This window comes from Pelophylax lessonae, assembly GCF_965119305.1.
Source record: "Pelophylax lessonae genome assembly, chromosome: 4".
NCBI classification, from domain to species: Eukaryota; Metazoa; Chordata; class Amphibia; order Anura; family Ranidae; genus Pelophylax; species Pelophylax lessonae.
The window spans coordinates 190,037,759-190,056,581 of NC_138771.1; the positions used below are offsets into that span (position 1 = coordinate 190,037,759).

Here is an 18,823-nt window from a genome sequence, read left to right on the forward strand (position 1 = left end):
GCCAGCCTTCCGCAGGCTGCACGGACCGCCATCCTTCCGCAGGCCGCGCGGGGCCGCCATTTTGGCGTAGCCTAATGTCTCCTACATGGGGGCGGCCATCTTGGAGACACCCAGCTACCTCGTGGAGTAGCGGTGGGAGTGCCGGAAGGCGTGTAAAGGGGCGGAGCCGCCTCCTTTACCCGGGTAAATCGATTCACAAGACTTCCTGTTCTGTAAGGACAGCGCTGAGAGCAGTTCGATAGAAGCTTCTGTGCATCAGGTGGTGAGCCCTTGGGGTCTGTCTCTCTCTCTCTCTCTCTGGGGGTCCGAAGCAGGTGTCACTGAGGGGCGCTGTTGCACTGGGGGATTACACAAAAAAAAAAAAAAAAAAAAGTTTTTTCTTTTGCAATCCTTGGTTGCTGGCAAGTGTTCCTGGATTTATCATGGAACCTGCTACACATGTATCCCCACCTGATCCCCTCGAGGTGGCCGCAGGACCCTCCAGTTCCCCACTTACTATTGATGCATTGTCAGCGGTTTTGGAGTCTTTTGTATCCCGGGTGGAGGTGGCCTGTCAGGGACGGGGCGCAAAGAAGCGACCCCCGCCTACCCCTATTTCATCTGACACTTCAGATACAGATTCTGAGCCAGTCACAGCAGCTGCAGGTCCCTCTTCTGGGGCTAGTGTCTCATATCCTGTCTACTCGGATAGTGAGGAAGACATTTCTCCCTCCGTTAAAGCGCAGGATGAAGCATTGGTAGATGCACTAATTGTGTCTGTGCGGGAAACTTTAAGACTTGAGCTTATACCTACGGAAGCAGTTGATACTGAAATTGCTTTTGGTACTCGCAAGCCTACCAAGATGGCCAAGGTGTTTCCTTTGCCCAAATGTTTTCAAGATATAATTAAGGAAGAATGGGTCCGTTCAAAACGAGCCCCTGGTATTTCCAAACGGATTGCTAGACGCTATCCATTTGAAGAAACTCTCCTTAATAAATGGACGGTTCCACCGTCGGTGGATTCACCGATTTCCAGATTAAATAAAGCTACGGTTATCCCGGTGGAGGACGCTCCGTCCTTTCGGGATCCAGTGGACCGTAAAGCGGAATCTATATCCCGCTCAATATTTTCCCTGATAGGGTCAGCCTTAAGGCCAGTGTTCACCATTGCTCTGGTTGCACAAACATTGACAGAGTGGACCAAGTTGTTACGCCGAGATCTGGAGGGGAGAAGTCTCCCCCCGGCAGTATCGGACTTGCTGGTGCAGATGGTACAAGCGCTACAGTTTGTCTGTGACGCCGCCCTGGACGCCGCTCCGTTAAAATGCTGGTCGGCGGATCAAGCTTCCAAAAAAGCCTTGAATAATCTCCCCTTTCAAGGGGATCGCCTGTTTGGTGCCACCTTGGATGAGATCATCAAGGGTATCACTGGTGGCAAGAGCACCTTTTTACCACAGACTACCAAGGGGAAAGCACCGCGTCACAGATGGGGTCCTTCCTTTTCCGCTCATAAATTTTTTTTTCGCTCCTCTGGGGCGGGCGATAAGGCGAAGTCCTCCAAAGCCCCCCCAGGGGGATTCAAAGGGCGCTGGTCGAGTAAACAAAGGTCCGGCCCTGCCAGACCTGAAGATAAGACCAATACAGCCTGAAGGTGTGCCCCCACCCATATCTGGGGTGGGGGCACGTCTTCACCGATTTCCGGACCCATGGCTCTCCAGGATTCCAGACAAATGGGTTCAAGAGGTCATACGGTCGGGATACAAGATCGAGTTTCGATCACTTCCACCGGTGCGGTTCTTCCCTTCCAATATCCGACTATCCCCGGACCGCTTAGAAGCTTTGCGGGGGGCAGTGACGGATTTAATGCAACAAGTAATGGTGGTCCACGTTCCTTGGACAGAACGTTTTCAGGGGTTCTATTCTAACCTATTCACAATACCCAGAAAAGAGGGCAAGGTGCGTCCAATTCTGGACTTGAGAGCACTCAATCTTTTTGTCCAGGTACAAAAATTCAAGATGGAGTCCATTCGCACAGTAGTGGCCTCCCTGCATCAGGGGGATTTTCTGGCGTCCATAGATATCAAAGATGCCTATCTTCACATTCCCATTTATGCAGGACATCAGCGTTTTCTACGCTTTTCCATGGGAGAGAACCATTATCAGTTTGCGGCGTTACCCTTTGGTCTCGCCTCTGCTCCCCAGGTTTTCACAAAGGTCTTGGCCCCAGTTTTGGCACTGTTGCGACAGCGGGGACATATCGGTTCTAGGCTACCTAGACGACCTTCTACTCCATGCGGAGTCTCCGCAGGCTCTGTTACTAAACTTGGAGATCACGATGATCTCTTTGGAAGAGTTCGGGTGGCTGGTGAACCGGCAGAAATCATCCCTGGTCCCTACCAGGAGACTGAACTATCTGGGCCTAACTTTGGATACATCCTTAGCAAAAGTGTTTCTCCTGGTGGAGAAACTCAGGAAGATTCAGTCGGCGACTCAGTTATTATTGACCGTCAACTGGCCTTCTCTGCGGACTTGCATGAGGGTTCTGGGACTGATGGTGGCCTCCTTCGAGGCAGTACTGTTTTCCCAGTCTCATACCCGGATTCTCCAAAAGGAGATTCTTCTCAAATGGAACCGGAATCCCGATTCCCTGGACAATCGCATCCGGCTGAGTGAACGGACCAGGGAATCTCTGGTTTGGTGGCTTCGATCACCAATGCTCAGTCAGGGGAAGTCATTTCTTCCAATCTATTGGACGATTGTCACCACGGATGCCAGTCTATCCAGGTGGGGTGGGGTTCTCGGCAGACGATCTGCTCAGGGGCTCTGGTCCCTGGAAGAATCCAGGTTACCGATAAATGTATTGGAACTGAGAGCGATCAGACTTTGTCTGATTCACTGGACCGAGCAGTTCCGGGGCAGCCCGGTGTGGATCCAGTCGGACAATGCCACGGCCGTGGCTTACGTCAATCACCAGGGGGGCACCAAGAGTGTCCTGGCGGCCATGGAAGTGGCCAGCATCTTTCGTTGGGCGGAACGATTTGTTCCAGCCCTCTCCGCGGTATTCATTCCGGGGGTGGAGAATTGGCAGGCAGATTTCCTCAGCCGTCAGATTCTGGATCAAGGGGAATGGTCTCTTCATCCAGAGGTATTTCACCAACTGTGCCTTCGTTGGGGCACCCCGGATGTGGATCTGTTGGCATCTCGGCTCAACAGGAAGGTGCGGAGGTTTGTAGTTCGCTCCCGCGATCCTCTAGCGGACGCCGCATCCATGCTGGTCGCCCCGTGGGGGCAGTACCAGCTACTGTATGCCTTTCCTCCTCTCAAATTGCTGCCGAAACTTCTTCGCAGGATAGAGGTGGAGGGAATTCCAGTTATCCTGGTAGCTCCGGACTGGCCTCGTCGGGCCTGGTACGCCGACCTGGTCAGGCTGGTCGCAGACGTTCCTTGGCAACTTCCTCTCAGGGAGGATCTGCTGTCTCAGGGACCGATCTTCCATCCTGCTTTACGATTGCTGGCTTTAACGGCCTGGCTGTTGAGACCCAGGTGCTGAAGGACAAGGGGTTGTCAGCTTCAGTTATTCCTACTCTAATTAAAGCAAGGAAAGTGACTTCCAGAAAGGTCTATCATCGCACATGGAAGTCCTTGAGCACTATCAAGGGTCAGGTTTCAGCATTAGCAATCTTCTTTCAGAGGCCTCTGGCTACTCATTCCTTGGTGCGGAGTTTCATCCAGGGGGTGCGGCACCTGGCTCCGCCGGTGCGCGCGCCCTTGCCGCCCTGGGATCTTAATTTTGGTGTTGTCGGTTCTTCAGAAACCTCCCTTTGAAAATATTAGGGAGATTCCCTTGCTTACCTTATCCCAGAAGGTGGCCTTTTTGGTGGCTATCACTTCTGCACACAGGGTGTCAGAACTGGCCGCATTGTCCTGTCCTTCCCCATATCTGGTGGTTCATAGGGATAAGGTGGTTCTTCGTCCGAATCCATCCTTCCTTCCTAAGGTGGTTTCAGATTTCCATCTAAATGAAGATATTGTATTACCTTCCCTGTGTCCTAAGCCCAGTCATCCTCGGGAGTTTGCGTTACACTCCTTGGATGTAGTTCGGGCGATCAGGGTGTACTTGACTACTACGGAATCTTTCCGTAAGACGGATTCACTTTTTATGATCACGGATGGCCCTAGAAAGGGGTTGCCTGCGTCTGCTGCGACTATCTCTAGATGGATCAGACAGACGGTGGTATAGGCTTATTCTATTAAGGGTCGGATTCCTCCGTTCCCTGTTAAGGCGCGCTCCACTCGGGCGCTTAGTGCTTCCTGGGCCTTCCGCCATCAGGCTTCAGTGGTTCAGGTTTGCAAGGCGGCTACCTGGTCGTCGGTTCATACCTTTACATCATTTTACAAAGTTGATGTGCTGGCATCGGCGGATGCCTCTTTTGACCGCAAGGTTCTGCAGGCCGCTGTTTGAGGAGACCGGTGGTCTACCTCGTGGGTTTTTTTCTGTTGGGTTTTCAGTTGAGTCTCATCCTTTTGTCTGATGAGCCTTTAAGACTTCTAGTTGGCACCGGTTGGGCCTTCTGGATTGGATTTTGATTTCCGTTATCCCACCCCTCATTTGTGGCACTGCTTTGGGACGTCCCTACTGATATTAATCAAAGAGGACTGCGTCTGTCAATGAGCGACAGAGAAAATTTGATTTTTTTGTAAGAACTTACCGTAAAATCCTTTTTCTCTTAAGCTCATTGACAGACGCAGTACCCGCCCCTCTATTTTTGAGTTGGTTTGGGTTGAATTCTCTGACACTGCTTTGTTACATAACTGACATCCTGTAGCAGGGAGAGAGAGGATATACCCCCTGGGACTGCCCATAAGGTGTGGCCAGAACTTTTTTCCTGCCTAGTGTCCTACTCCTGTAGGGGGCAGTATAACCCTACTGATATTAATCAAAGAGGACTGCGTCTGTCAATAAGCTTAAGAGAAAAGGATTTTACGGTAAGTTCTTACAAAAAATCAAATTTTGCTGTTTACAAATTAATAGTTGTGTGTGCATTAGTTTTATCTTTTTAGAGTTTTTCCCCTCTGTTTTCACCTGTTGATCTGGACAGTAACACGCTTCCTGTATAAGTATGTCCACACTGTGGATGAAGGAGCACAGGGACACCTTTGCACAGCGGCTTTGTCGGTTGGGGGGGGGGGGGTGGTCATTAGGTGCTCTAGCAGATTTAGATCCAGCTCACACTGCAGTTAGTAAAGTAGTTGGAGCAAACAGTTTTTTTTTTTCCTTTGGGGTAAAGGTTTTACGTGAATAAATAAAAGCTGATTAATGTAAGCACCACTGTCAGTGGTAAATAGTTTGTCTCAACCCTCTTAACTGATACATCTGTAGGAGAGCTTAATCTGTTGAAAAAGAACAGACTTAATGGCCAGATCACCAGGTGAACATAAAAGAAAGCAAGCCTAAAAATTTAAATAAATGCAGGTGTAGCCACCTCATGTAACCACTGGTAAGCTGTAATATAATGGGTTTGCTTTTTGGTTTAATACAAACCTTGTTCCTTTGTGTAATTTGTAATGATATATGTATGTGGCTGGCAGCCATTTGTCCTCATTACTTATGCAGGCTCTGCTTCCTGCATTGCAGTGCTAAGCTGTAGTTGTGCTTTACTGCTCCTTCTCAGAATATAGTCAGCTCTTTTCAAACAATGTGGCCGATTTTTTTTAATTTTTTTTGCAGCAGATGTTGATAGAAACAACACAATTGCACTAAGCCACTTAAAGGTCACTGTAGTGTTTTCTTTCTTTTTAACAAATCTCTTTATCTAATACAATAAAAATGAAGGAAGAACTTGCTCATAAATATATGAAATCCTATTGGATTTTATTGTAATGTAAACACTGCAATTATGAAGTATTGTTTATTGGTAATAGTAGTTCTTGACCACAACTGCGCCCTTAGAACATAAAGGACATTATGAGGCACCTTATGACTTTCAAGACCCAATGTACAGAGCGCTCTCCTTTGCGTCATGCAGTCTCGCTGCTCTACCAGTTGCTGATCAATCCTCCACCCACGTACAGGCCCCCCTATGTTGCCAGATGGGAACAAGATTTGGCCTGTCCCTCACAGATTCACAGGTGGAGAGACTCATGTTCTTCTCTTTACAAAATCTTCATATGCTGTAAACATCAGGAATCTGGGTATAAACTTTTGACTAGATGGTACCACACCCCGACGAAGATACTTAAGATGTTCCCACTCTGCTCGGACCAGTGCTGGAGATGTGGGGAGGATCCGGGTTCTCTCCTTCACATCTTTTGGTCTTGTCGCCTCTTACGGTCTTATTGGTCCGAGGTCTTGGAGCTTACCCAGAAATTTACAGACCATAACCTCACTTTGGATCCCGCAGTCTTCTTGCTGCACCATCACAGGTTGTAACAAAACGGAGTGGCTATATCAGAGAGAGGGAGTATACCCCCTGGGACTGCCTATAGACATAGCCAGACTTTTTTTCCGCCTGGTGTCCTACTCCTGTAGGGGGCAGTATAACCCAATGGTTAAGAATAGCAGGAGCCATGTCTGTCAATGAACATCAGAGAAATGGATATTACAGCAAGTCAAAAATCCATTTTTTTTGCCTTGTGTGTGTCTTCATTTGATATTCTAGTTATCTCCAGGGTTTTTTTTTCTCAGAACACAGGTGTAGGAACTCGCCCTCCCCACCCAAATCCCTGCCCCTAACCACACCCAAGCCCCACCCCAGATACACTTTCCTTAGAGAAGTACAGCGGCACCAAAATATTATAATAAGTTAAGGCTTAGAGCTGCGTATAGTTCAGGAATGATGTGTAACACACAAAGTACCGGACTCAGGACTTAATGACACACCGGGCTCAGGAGTGTGATACGCACTGTGCAGTTGTGACAGTGCGTATCACACAAGGCGCAGAAAACAAATTGGCAAACATGATAGTGCTTACATTTAATGCGACGCATCCCTTGTCCACAGCAATATGGAGCATATATATAGCCCTGTGTACAGAGTGAAGGGGTCAGGAATATGAAACATAGAGGCCATCACACAGAGCAGTGGTAAAGCGCATGTGAAATGCAGTCCAGCATACAAAGTGCAGGGCTCAGGAGTATGTAACGCAAAACCCATTGTGCAGAGTACTGCATTAGGGAGTACCATCCAGAGGCCTCTAATATGTAACATACAGCACAGCATACAGAGTATAACAGGTCTGAATATGGTAATGTACAAGGCGTTACAAAATTCCCACCACTGGACCCTGCATGCTGTGCCATACAGTTCACTATCTCTGTATGCTTTACTGTTCCCCAGAAAATTCCTTGGTTCCCCCCCCCCTCAAGTATCCCCCCAAGAGTAACCCTCAAATCCTCACCTCTGCTTATTTTTTTTGCTTACCTCTGTGTCCCCCAGCCACACCTAACCTCTGCAAACCTCATCCACAGCTCACCTCTTCTTTCCCGTCCACAGCTCCACTCTGCACCCCTATCCACAATTCATCTCAGCTCCCCTATCTGCAATTCATCTCAGCATCCCCCCATCCACATCTTCCCTTTGCTCTACCCAAGCAACCTCTCACCTCTGCACCCCTCTAATTACAGCTTACACCCCCAGTCCACAACTCACCTCTCCAACCCCATCTAACTCTCCCCCAAATCCACAGCTCTCACCTTTGCTACCCTCTTCTCTCCCCCTCCACATCTCTCACTTTGCACAACCTGCCTTCTGCCCTTTGCAGCTCTCACCTCTGCACAAAGCTCCCCTTCCCAGTTTCCCTCTCTGCACAAATCCCCCCCCCCCTTCACACACACACACTTCCCCAACTCTTCCCTCCGCTTTCCCAGCTCTCCTCTTTGAACATCCCCCACCCCCCACACCACCACCACTTTCCCAGCTCTCCTCTCTGTGCAAATCTCACTTTCACAACTCTCTGCTCCACACAAATCCCCCCCCCCACACTTTCCCAGCTCTCTGCTCCGCACAAATCTTCCCCCACTTTCCCAGCTTGCCTCTAAGCATTAATCCCCCCCCCCACACATTCATAGTTTTCCTCTCTACAATGCCCCCCCCCTCAGTTCTCCTCTGCGCTCAAATCCCCCAACACACTTTCGCAGTTATCCACTTTGCAAAAAGGCCCCCCCCAACACACACACACTCTTTCATAGTTGTCCTCTCTCTGCGAACTCAGTCTCTGAAGAGCTCTCTCCCCCCTTTTTTCTTTTCATTCATAGCTCCCTCACCTCTTTCACCGCTAGTGCTCCATATGGTATGCACAGGCTTTTTTTTTTTTTTTTTCAGCCAATCGAGGAGCTATCAGAACTGTAGCTGGGGTGGAGTTTCAGCGCTCCTCTGCTCCGTGCTACAGTGTGAGTAGAGGTGGGGATGGAAGGTACCTCCTGAATCAATACAGGCAGCTGTACATTGCTGTGCTGGAACCCTTTTTTCTTTTTTTTTCATTCATAGCTCCCTCACCTCTTTCACCGCTAGTGCTCCATATGGTATGCACAGGCTTTTTTTTTTTTTTTTTCAGCCAATCGAGGAGCTATCAGAACTGTAGCTGGGGTGGAGTTTCAGCGCTCCTCTGCGCCGTGCTACAGTGTGAGTAGAGGTGGGGATGGAAGGTACCTCCTGAATCAATACAGGCAGTTGTACATTGCTGTGCTGGAACCCAAAGAATGTGTGTTAAATGACATAGGTTGGAGAGGAGAGGGCTGCTAGAGGTGATGGAATGCTGTTCCGCCGCGTTACGGCTGAAAAAAAAGTCCTGGTTATCTCCATAGTTAGGTTTCATGGTTTAAAACCTCTATTCGGATTCTACTGGGAACGCAATTATGAAGAAGTTATCCACTTAACCCCTGGAAGATTTACCCTCCCTTCTGACCATACCGTTTTTTTTTTGTTTTTTTTTTTTCGATACAGCACGGCTTTACTTTAACTGACAATTGCACGGTCATTCAACGCTGTACCTAAATACAGTTTGCCTTTTTTTTCCCACAAATAGAGCTTCCTTTTTGTGGTATTTCATCACCACTGCAATTTTATTTTTTGCACTATAAACAAAAAAAGACCGAACATTTTGAAAAAGAAACAATATTTTTTACTTTCTGCTATAAAACCTATCCAATAAAAATAAAATTGCATTTCTTCAAAGATTTAGGCTAATATGTGTTCTGCTACATATTTTTGTTTAAAAAAAAAAAAAAATTCCCAATAAGCTTATATTGAGTGGTTTGCACAAGATTTAGAGCCTGTACAAACTACGCAATATATACTGGAATTTTTTTTTTATTATACTAGAATTGGCGGCAATCAGCGACTTATAGCGGGACTGCGATACTGCGACTAACAATCCGATACCAACTGATACTTTGTGGGAATCAGTGACACTAATACAGTGTTCAGTGCTACAAATATTAAGTCAATGTATGACACTGGCTGGGGAGGGGTTAAACATATAGGGGGATCGAAGGGTTAACTGTGTGCCTAGCCAGTGTTTTTGTGTACTGTGTGCTGTTTTTACTAGGAGAAGTTATGGATTTCCATTACTCCCCGCTGCCAGAGCAGAGCTCTGCCTTGTTTACATAGGCAGAGCTCCATCCTGTGTGTCTCCCTGATTGTCGGGAGATATCCATTCCCTGGCACCCGCTGATCAGCTTCCTAGGTGGAAGTGCAGAATTGTGTGTATGTGTGTGTGTGTGTGTGGGGGGGGGGGGGTGAAATGCTGGCGGGAAACCTGAAAACTGAAGGATCGAGGTGGTGCTCTGTGCAAAACCATTGCACAGAGCAGGTAAGTATGACATGTTTGTTATTTTAATGACAAAAAATGTAACCAACCTTTTAATATCACTTTAATGCCTGTATGTGTACAGGTAGTTGATCTAAATATAGCCTAACTGTTCCATTTATATTGGTTCCATATGTAGTAAACTTTTAATGGTTTATTTTTTCCCCCTTCTTAGCTTCTTTACACAGGCATTTAGGTTCGGAGGCGACGCACCTGGATAAACTTTTGGCATACACATCAGTGCCCTACTGGGACATGGTGAGTATTTTTATAACCTATAAAACGAATAAAAAGCGTAATGCAAAGTCTCCTTTCCCTTACATACATTACATCCCAAAAAATAGAACTCCAACCGAAATGTTGAAACCTGAGAGTGACAATAACCATTGGCAAGTCTTTGTAACATGTAAAGAAAACCTTTTTTGACTAGAATTCCAGATTATACCTAGAATAATAACTGAAGCACTATGTAATTAAATCCTCTCCCTAAATTTACACAATTTAAAAAAAAAACGATATGTATCTTAAAAATTCAAAGTGTGCAAAAAATGTGCAATTAACAAAAAAACATCAAAAAGCAAATAAACAATAGAAAAGAAAAGGTAATAGTGGTTTGCGGTCTGCACTATCTTGCCTTTTCTTTTCTATGACATCTATATTGGAGAGACTGATGACCAGTATGATGAGTGGCCCTGGATGCAAGCTGTAATACATATTTATACTAAAAAGCGAGTTTGATCTCTTTTTGTTAGCTGAGTCCATCAAACCAAGCGAGAGGACACACAGAGAGGAGCTTTGGTGCTGTTTTTATTGGGGGATAAAATGTGAATTCCTTATGCACATGGAAGACATTTGTTATACTTTCTGAAGATTGCTGTCACATGAGGACTGGATGGTGTATGGGACTGTTATCATTTTGGACAAATTGCGAGTTTTTTCTTTGGAATATAAATTTCAAATTTCAAGGACTATTATTTGCTATATTATACTGAATCACATTGTTTATTTGCTTTCTTATATTTTTTTTGTTATATTGCACATTTTTTGCACCGATTTGAATTTTTAAGATGCATATAGTTTTATTCAAATTGTATAATCTAGGGAAAGGATTTAATTACAGAGCGCTTCATTTCTTATTCTAGGCATATGCATTTTATTAGTGTAGTGATTGCACTTTTTTTGGTAGCTGCTGTGAAAAAAAATGTTTTCTTCCTCTTTTTTAGGGTATACGTGGGGTTTCATGTACAACCGACATAACAGATATGCCAGTAATGAAAGTAAGTCTTTTAATGTGAATATGTAATGTGTAAAAAAGTTTAAAAAGTACTTTATTTAAAGAATGATCGTTTTGAAAAGGGTATATAAAGCTGAACCACATATTGAGCTTGCTTGATATTCATTCATTGTTAATTGATCGCTTTATCACATTTATGGTTCTTTGACAGATTAATACCTTTAAAGGCTTCTGGGAGAAGTTTCATTTTGAACTAGAATATATGAAACATAGTCAGCAGCAGTTTCTCTACAGCAGTCACATGCAAAGGAGGGACTGGTGCAAACTCCTTTCACAGTTGGTAAGTACTACTATAAACTGTATCACTCCTATTTATTTTGTATTTGTGTTTGATTTCTTGATTCCTATGTAGGCGCACGCTCGCCCTCTAGCTGCAGGCGCGCGACCAACGTATACCTACGTCGGTTTGCGCAGGAGGGGCTGCCTGCAGCAGTATAACTGTGTTGTGCGGTCCTTAATTGGTTAAACAAGTCGTTTGTCAGTAATGGCACTTCCTTTTGCAGGCTGGCAGCAATAAGCCTTAAAATTTTATAATAAAATATGTTTAGCACTAACAAAAATGAAGTGCCATAATTATATCATCATAAATGCAAATCAAAAAAACACATATGTGATACCAATAGATATAGTCCATAGAAAAAAATATTGGTGAATATATAATCAAGTGTCCAACACAAGTGTATAAAACACAATAATTTGAGTGCCGAAAGATTTTCAAGGAACCACAAGTCCCAGCAAGTAGATCCCGGAGCCCGGGGTGAGATGAAAGGAAAGGAGCCACACCAGGAAGGGGTCACCAAGTAAGCAATATAGCAGCTTACCAGAATGTATGGGTCACCCAAATTAATGGATAGACCACTGCAGGCTTGATGTTATTACCAAGGAAATCCACCAGATGTCACTCCTCCAATATTAAACGACTAATAATCGGCAATCACTCAGCAATCGATGGCATATAAAAAATGGTAACAGGGACATAGTGTAACTCCGTAAAAGCAATATATTTATTAAAATCATAAGCAGATACACTCACATATTTGAAGACATCATACAGCATGAAGAGGATATACCCTCTGGGACTGCCCCTAAGGTGTGGCCAGAATGTTTTCTTCTGCCTAGTGTCCTACTCCTGTAGAGGGCAGTATAACCCAATTTGATATTAATCAAAGAGGACTACGTCTGTCAATGAGCGACAGAGAAAAGGATTTTAAGGTAAGATTTTACAAAAATCCATTTTTTACTTGTGCGGTACCAGTATAATCCGGAAAAAGAAGCAATAATGCCCAAATAGTGAAGTATATAAGGACTCCCTTTTATTGGTAAAATCAGGGGAAACGGGAACACTCACATTTAATGCAGATAAAACGGGCACAATGATCCAGCTAGCCGCACTCTTGCGGTGTTGGTTCCTCTGGGTACTTACGGCCACGGCCGTAAAACCGGAAGTCGACGTCACCCGATGCCTCCCGACTAGTTGCGTCACAGATCACGTGACTTTATCAAGCCCTTGATAAAGTCACGTGATCTGTGACGCAACTAGTCGGGAGGCATCGGGTGACGTCGACTTCCGGTTTTGCGGCCGGAAGTACCCAGAGGAACCAACACCGCAAGAGTGCGGCTAGCTGGATCATTGTGCCCGTTTTATCTACATTAAATGTGAGTGTTCCTGTTTCCCCTGATTTTACCAATAAAAGGGAGTCCTTATATACTTCACTATTTGGGCATTATTGCTTCTTTTTCCGGATTATACTGGTACCGCACAAGTAAAAGTGGGATTGACAATTATCGAATAAAAAGTGGAGGTTGGAGCCACTGGAGAAGCCCAGTATCCAAAAGCTAGATACCAGCATAAAGCGCCTTAAAAGGTGCAGTGAGGCTGCTAGAGAAGTTATTGCCAACCTGTCGACATAGAAGGACAAACAGCAGTGACCATCAAAAAATATTCCTTTTTGACATCAGTGCAGTTGAAATATGAAATGCGAGTTTGGTGAATTTTACTTTTAATTCGATCTTTGCTAATGTAAAAAAAGGGAAAAAGAAAAAAAAACACATAAGTTCCCTAATACATGTTCATGAGTGGAGTTGCCGATCCGAGCTGACCCAGGAGTACTGCTGGCTTATTGGTGTTGTGGAGTGTTAGATTGTGGCCGATCCATTGCGTTCAATAAGGGGAGGACCGTTCCATGATTGTTCGGTGTGAGAGGAGTGTATACCCCTAGTACAAGTAGTGTTAAGGTGAGAGGCCAATCTATAAGGTGGTGGTCGTGAGTGCACTAAGAGCACCTGTTTCTTCAATCAGAAAGTTTTATGTCACCTTTACTTCACGGGCATTGCATGGACTATTAGTTCTCCTATCATTGATGCTGTTCATTTTCATTACTATCTTGATTTCTCTGTCGCTCATTGACAGACGCAGTCCTCTTGATTAATATCAATTGGGTTATACTGCCGTCTACAGGAGTAGGACACTAGGCAGAAAAAAACGTTCTGGCCACACCCTGGGGGAAGTCCCAGGGGGTACATCTTCTCTCTCCCTGCTACAGGATGTTAGTTTTTTTCTGTCTAGTCAGGAGTAAGGACCTAAGTTCCTTGCTGGGATCTTTGGTCCTGGCAAGATTTTTTAGATAAATCCTTTTTAGTTAGCTTTTTTTCTCCAGTTGTTCCTGTGAGATCTTCAAGTAATTATGCTGGAGCTGGGCGACGGGCTGGATGTTGAGGTCCAGTGGTCACCCCAGCCGGCCTACAAGCGCGTGCAGGCTCCAGCTCCGCGCTGGGTCGGCCGCGACACATTCAAGCAATTATGCTGGGTCTGGGCGACGGGCTGGATGCTGAGATCCAGTGGTCACCCCAGCCGGCTTGCGAACGCGTGCAGACCCTAGCTCCGCGCTGGGTCGGCCGCGACATAGTCCCACTGGACGGGGACTGGGCCTGCGAGTTAAACATCTCGCCAGGTCGCCTACGACCAATCTGAAATTGGAGTAGTGGCGTCCGTGTTGGCCGACAGCCCCCCACCGCGGTGGAGAGGGGTTCTGTCAGGAGTTGGTGCCCGCCTGTTCCGGTATGGTGAGTAGAATGTTCCCCCCCTCCCTCTGTCGGGTGGACGCGGGCCCCCCTCCGTGGGATAATCGGACCCTCATAATCCCGGGTTCCCCTCTATCCTGTAACATACTCCTCCTATCTTCCCCACCTATTAGGGGTTGGTAAGTAAGGCCTGTCCTGTAAAGATATACACTCCAGGAGGCTTGGTTAGAGACTTACTATCCTAAAGGGATCCATGACTAAGGTTGTAAAGGATGGAGTATGGTGCCGCGGGCATTACTAGTAGAACGGTCATTCAGATTGTCAGACACTTACCGTTTAAATCGCTAAGGTTTGTCAGGGATGGAGGATGGCCAGTAAAACAATCAGGCAGATTGTCGGACACCTACCGTGTGATCGGTCGGTTGCAGCGCACGGAACACCATCCTTTCAAATCCGTAAACTAAGGGTTGTCAGGGATGGAGATGGCGCCGCAGGCATTTCCACTAAAAACGGTTATGCAGATTGTCAGACACCTACCGTTGATCGGTCGGTTGCAGCCCGGAACACCATCCTTTCGAGTCGATCGGTCGGCTGCAGCATGGAAGCCATGACTAAGAAGGTCAGGTATGGGGCCGCGGGCGTTACACTGACACCGGCAGAGGCTGCAAACGCGCGGAGCGCCATTTTTTCGTGGGCCACACGGGGCCGCCATTTTGGCATAGCCTAGATGTCCCCGCTATGGCGGCGGCCATCTTGGATACACCCAGCCTCGTGGCGCAGCGGTGGGAGTGCCGGAAGGGGCGGGCTGCTTCCTTTACCCGGGTAGATCAATCCACAAGACTTCCTGTCCTGTAAAGACAGCGCTGAGAGTAGTCCGGTAGGAACTTCTGTGCATCAGGTGGTAAGCCTTGGGGGTGTCTCTTCTCTCTCTGTGGGGGCTCCAAAGCAAGTGGTCACTAAGGGGCGCTATTGCGCTGAGGGATTACTTTAAAGAGAGTTTTTTTCTTTAGTTTCAAATTTTGTCATTTGTTAGCTGACAGGTTCCTGGCTTTGCCATGGACCCTGCGACACATGTATCCCCACCTGATCCCCTCGAGGTGACCACGGGACCCTCCAACTCTCCATTCACTATAGATGCATTATCAGCGGTCCTAGAGTCTTTTGTATCCCGGGTAGAGGTGGCCTGTCAGGGACGGGGGGCGAAAGAAACGACCCCCGCCTACCCCTATTTCGTCTGACACATCAGATACGGATTCTGAGCCTGTCGCTGCGGCTGCAGGTCCCTCTTCTGGGGCTTGTGTCTCGGGTACCGTCTCCTCAGGTAGTGAGGAGGACGTTTCTGCCTCCGCCATAGCACAAGAAGAAGCGTTGGTGGATGCACTAATTGTCTGTCCGGGAAACCTTAAGACTTGAGGTTACACCGGCAGAGGTAGCTGATACTGAAATTCCTTTTGGTACTCTCAAACCTACCAAGATGGCAAAGGTGTTTCCCTTGCCCAAATGTTTTGGTAATATAATTAGAGGAATGGGGTCGTCCAAAACGAACCCCTGGTATTTCCAAACGGATTGCTAGGCGCTATCCGTTTGAGGAATCCCTCCTTAAAAAATGGACGGTACCACCATTGGTGGATTCACCGATTTCCAGACTAAATAAAGCTACTGTTATCCCGTTGGAGGACGCTCCGTCCTTTAGGGATCCGGTGGATCGTAAGGTGGAAGCTCTATCCCGCTCCATTTTTTCCCTGACAGGGTCAGCCTTTAGGCCAGTGGTTGCCATTGGTCTGGTTTCACAAACATTGACAGAATGGACCAAGTTGTTACGCCGTGACCTAGAGGGGAGAAGTATCCCCCCCGGCAGTATCGGACTTGCTGGAGCAGATGATACAAGGGCTACAGTTTGTCTGTGACGCCGCTCTGGACGCCGCTCCATTGTTGGGGCGTGTATCGATTTCAGTAGTGGTCCTCAGGCGTGTGTTGTGGTTAAAGTGCTGGTCGGCGGATCAAGGTTCCAAAAAAGCTTTGGCTAATCTCCCCTTTCAAGGGAATCGCCTGTTTGGGGCCACCTTGGATGAGATTATCAAGGATCTCACTGGGGGCAAGAGCACTTTTTTGCCACAGACTACTAAGGGTAAAGGACCTCGTCACAGACGGGGGGCCTTCCTTTTCCGCTCATAAAAAGTTTTTTCGCCCCGCTGGGGCGGGCGATAAGGCAAAGCCCTCCAAAGCCCCTCCAGGGGGTTTCAAGGGGCGCTGGTCGGGGAAACAAAAGTCCGGCTCTTCCAGAGCTGAAGATAAAACCACTAAAGCCTGAAGGTGCGCCCCCACCCATATCTGGGGTGGGGGGACGTCTTCACCGGTTTCCGGATCCATGGCTTTCCAGAATCCCGGACAAATGGTTTCGCGAAGTCATACGGTCGGGATACAAGATCGAGTTTCGATCACTTCCACCGGTGCGATTCTTCCCTTCCAATATTCGACTATCCCCGGATCGCTTAAAAGATTTGCGGGGGGCAGTAACGGATTTGATGCAACAAGGAGTGGTGGTCCACGTTCCTTGGACAGAACGTTTTTAGGGGTTCTATTCGCACAGTAGTGGCCTCCCTGCATCAGGGGGATTTTCTGGCGTCCATAGACATCAAGGATGCCTATCTTCACATTCCCATTTATGCAGGACATCAGCGTTTCCTTCGTTTTTCCGTGGGAGAGAACCATTATCAGTTTGCGGCGTTACCCTTTGGTCTCGCCTCTGCTCCCCGGGTCTTCACAAAGGTGTTAGCCCCAGTTTTGGCGCTGTTGCGACAGCGGGGCATATCGATTCTAGGTTACCTAGACGATCTTCTTCTCCGTGCGGAGTCTCCACAGGCTCTGTTGCTAAATTTGGAGATCACTATGATCTCTTTGCAAGAGTTCGGGTGGCTGGTGAACCTGCAGAAGTCATCCTTGGTTCCCACCAGGAGGCTGGAATATCGGGGCCTAATTTTAGACACATCCCTGGCAAAAGTGTTTCTTCCTGCGGAGAAACTCCAGAAGATTCAGTCAACGATTCAGTTGTTGCTGTCTGCCAACTGGCCTTCCCTTCGGACTTGCATTAGGGCCCTGGGACTGATGGTGGCCTCCTTCGAGGCAGTACCGTTTGCCCAGTCCCATACCCGAATCCTTCAAAAGGAGATTCTTCTCAAATGGAACCGGAATCCCGATTCCATGGACAATCGGATCCGGCTTGAGCGAGCGGACCAGGGAGTCTCTGGTCTGGTGGCTTCGGTCTTCGATGCTCAGCCAGGGGAAGTCATTTCTTCCGATATACTGGACGATTGTCACCACGGATGCCAGTCTATCCGGATGGGGAGGAATTCTCGGCAGATTATCTGCTCAGGGGCTTTGGTCCCTGGAAGAGTCCAGGTTACCGATAAATGTATTGGAACTGAGAGCGATTAGACTTTGTCTGATTCACTGGACCGAGCAGCTCCGGGGCAGCCGGTTCGGATCCAGTCGGACAATGCCACGGCCGTGGCTTACGTCAATCACCAAGGGGGCACCAAGAGTGTTCTGGCGGCCATAGAAGTGGCCAGCATTCTTCGTTGGGCGGAACGATTTGTTCCAGCTCTCTCCGCGGTATTCATTCCGGGGGTGGAAAACTGGCAGGCAGATTATCTCAGCCATCAGATTCTGGATCGAGGGGAATGGTCTCTTCATCCAGAGGTATTTCACCAACTGTGCTTTCGTTGGGGCACCCCGGATGTGGATCTGTTGGCATCTCGGCTCAACAGGAAGGTGCGGAGGTTTGTAGCTCGCTCCCGCGATCCTCTAGCAGACACCGCAGACACGCTGGTCGCCCCGTGGGGGCAGTATCAGCTACTGTATACCTTCCATCCTCTCAAGTTGCTGACGAAATTTCTTCGCAGGATAGAGGTGGAGGGGATTCCAGTTATCCTGGTAGCTCCGGACTGGCCTCGTCGAGCCTGGTACGCCGACTTGGTCAGGCTGGTCGCGGACGCTCCTTGGAGACTTCCTCTCAGGGAGGATCTGCTGTCTCAGGGACTGATCTTCCATCCTGCTTTACGATCGCTGGCTTTAACGGCCTGGCTGTTGAGACCCAGGTGCTGAAGGACAAGGGTTTGTCAGCTTCAGTTATTCCTACTCTAATTAAAGCGAGGAAAGCGACTTCCAGAAAAGTCTATCATCGCACATGGAGGTCTTATATCGCATGGTGTGAATCCCTTGGGTTTCCTCCACGTTCTTTTCAGTTGAGTCTCATCCTTTTGTCTGATGAGCCTTTAAGACTTCTAGTCGGCACCGGTTGGGCCTTCTGGATTGGATTTTGATTTTGATTTCCGTTATCCCACCCCTCATTTGTTGCACTGCTTTGGGACGTCCCAATTGATATTAATCAAGAGGACTGCATCTGTCAATAAGCGACAGAGAAAATTGGATTTTTGTAAGAACTTACCGTAAAATCCTTTTCTCTTAAGCTCATTGACAGACGCAGTACCCGCCCCTCTATTTTGAGTTGGGTTGGGTTGAATTTTCTGACACTGCTTTGTGACATAACTAACATCCTGTAGCAGGGAGAGAGAAGATGTACCCCCTGGGACTGCCCCCAGGGTGTGGCCAAAAGTTTTTTTCTGCCTAGTGTCCTACTCCTGTAGAGGGCAGTATAACCCAATTGATATAAATCAAGAGGACTGTGTCTGTCAATGAGCTTAAGAGAAAAGGATTTTACGG

At 47.4% G+C, this 18,823-nt stretch overlaps 1 protein-coding gene across 1 annotated transcript in view; it reads left to right on the forward strand.

The window, feature by feature from the left end:
* Window positions 1-18,823, forward strand: part of GSAP (gamma-secretase activating protein) — a 214,831-nt gene that overhangs the window by 153,079 nt on the left and 42,929 nt on the right. The window contains exons 18-20 of the mRNA XM_082255164.1: window positions 9,962-10,044; window positions 11,010-11,063; window positions 11,232-11,360. Coding sequence (XP_082111290.1) covers window positions 9,962-10,044; window positions 11,010-11,063; window positions 11,232-11,360 — 266 coding nt within the window. The remainder of the gene's footprint in view (window positions 1-9,961; window positions 10,045-11,009; window positions 11,064-11,231; window positions 11,361-18,823) is intronic.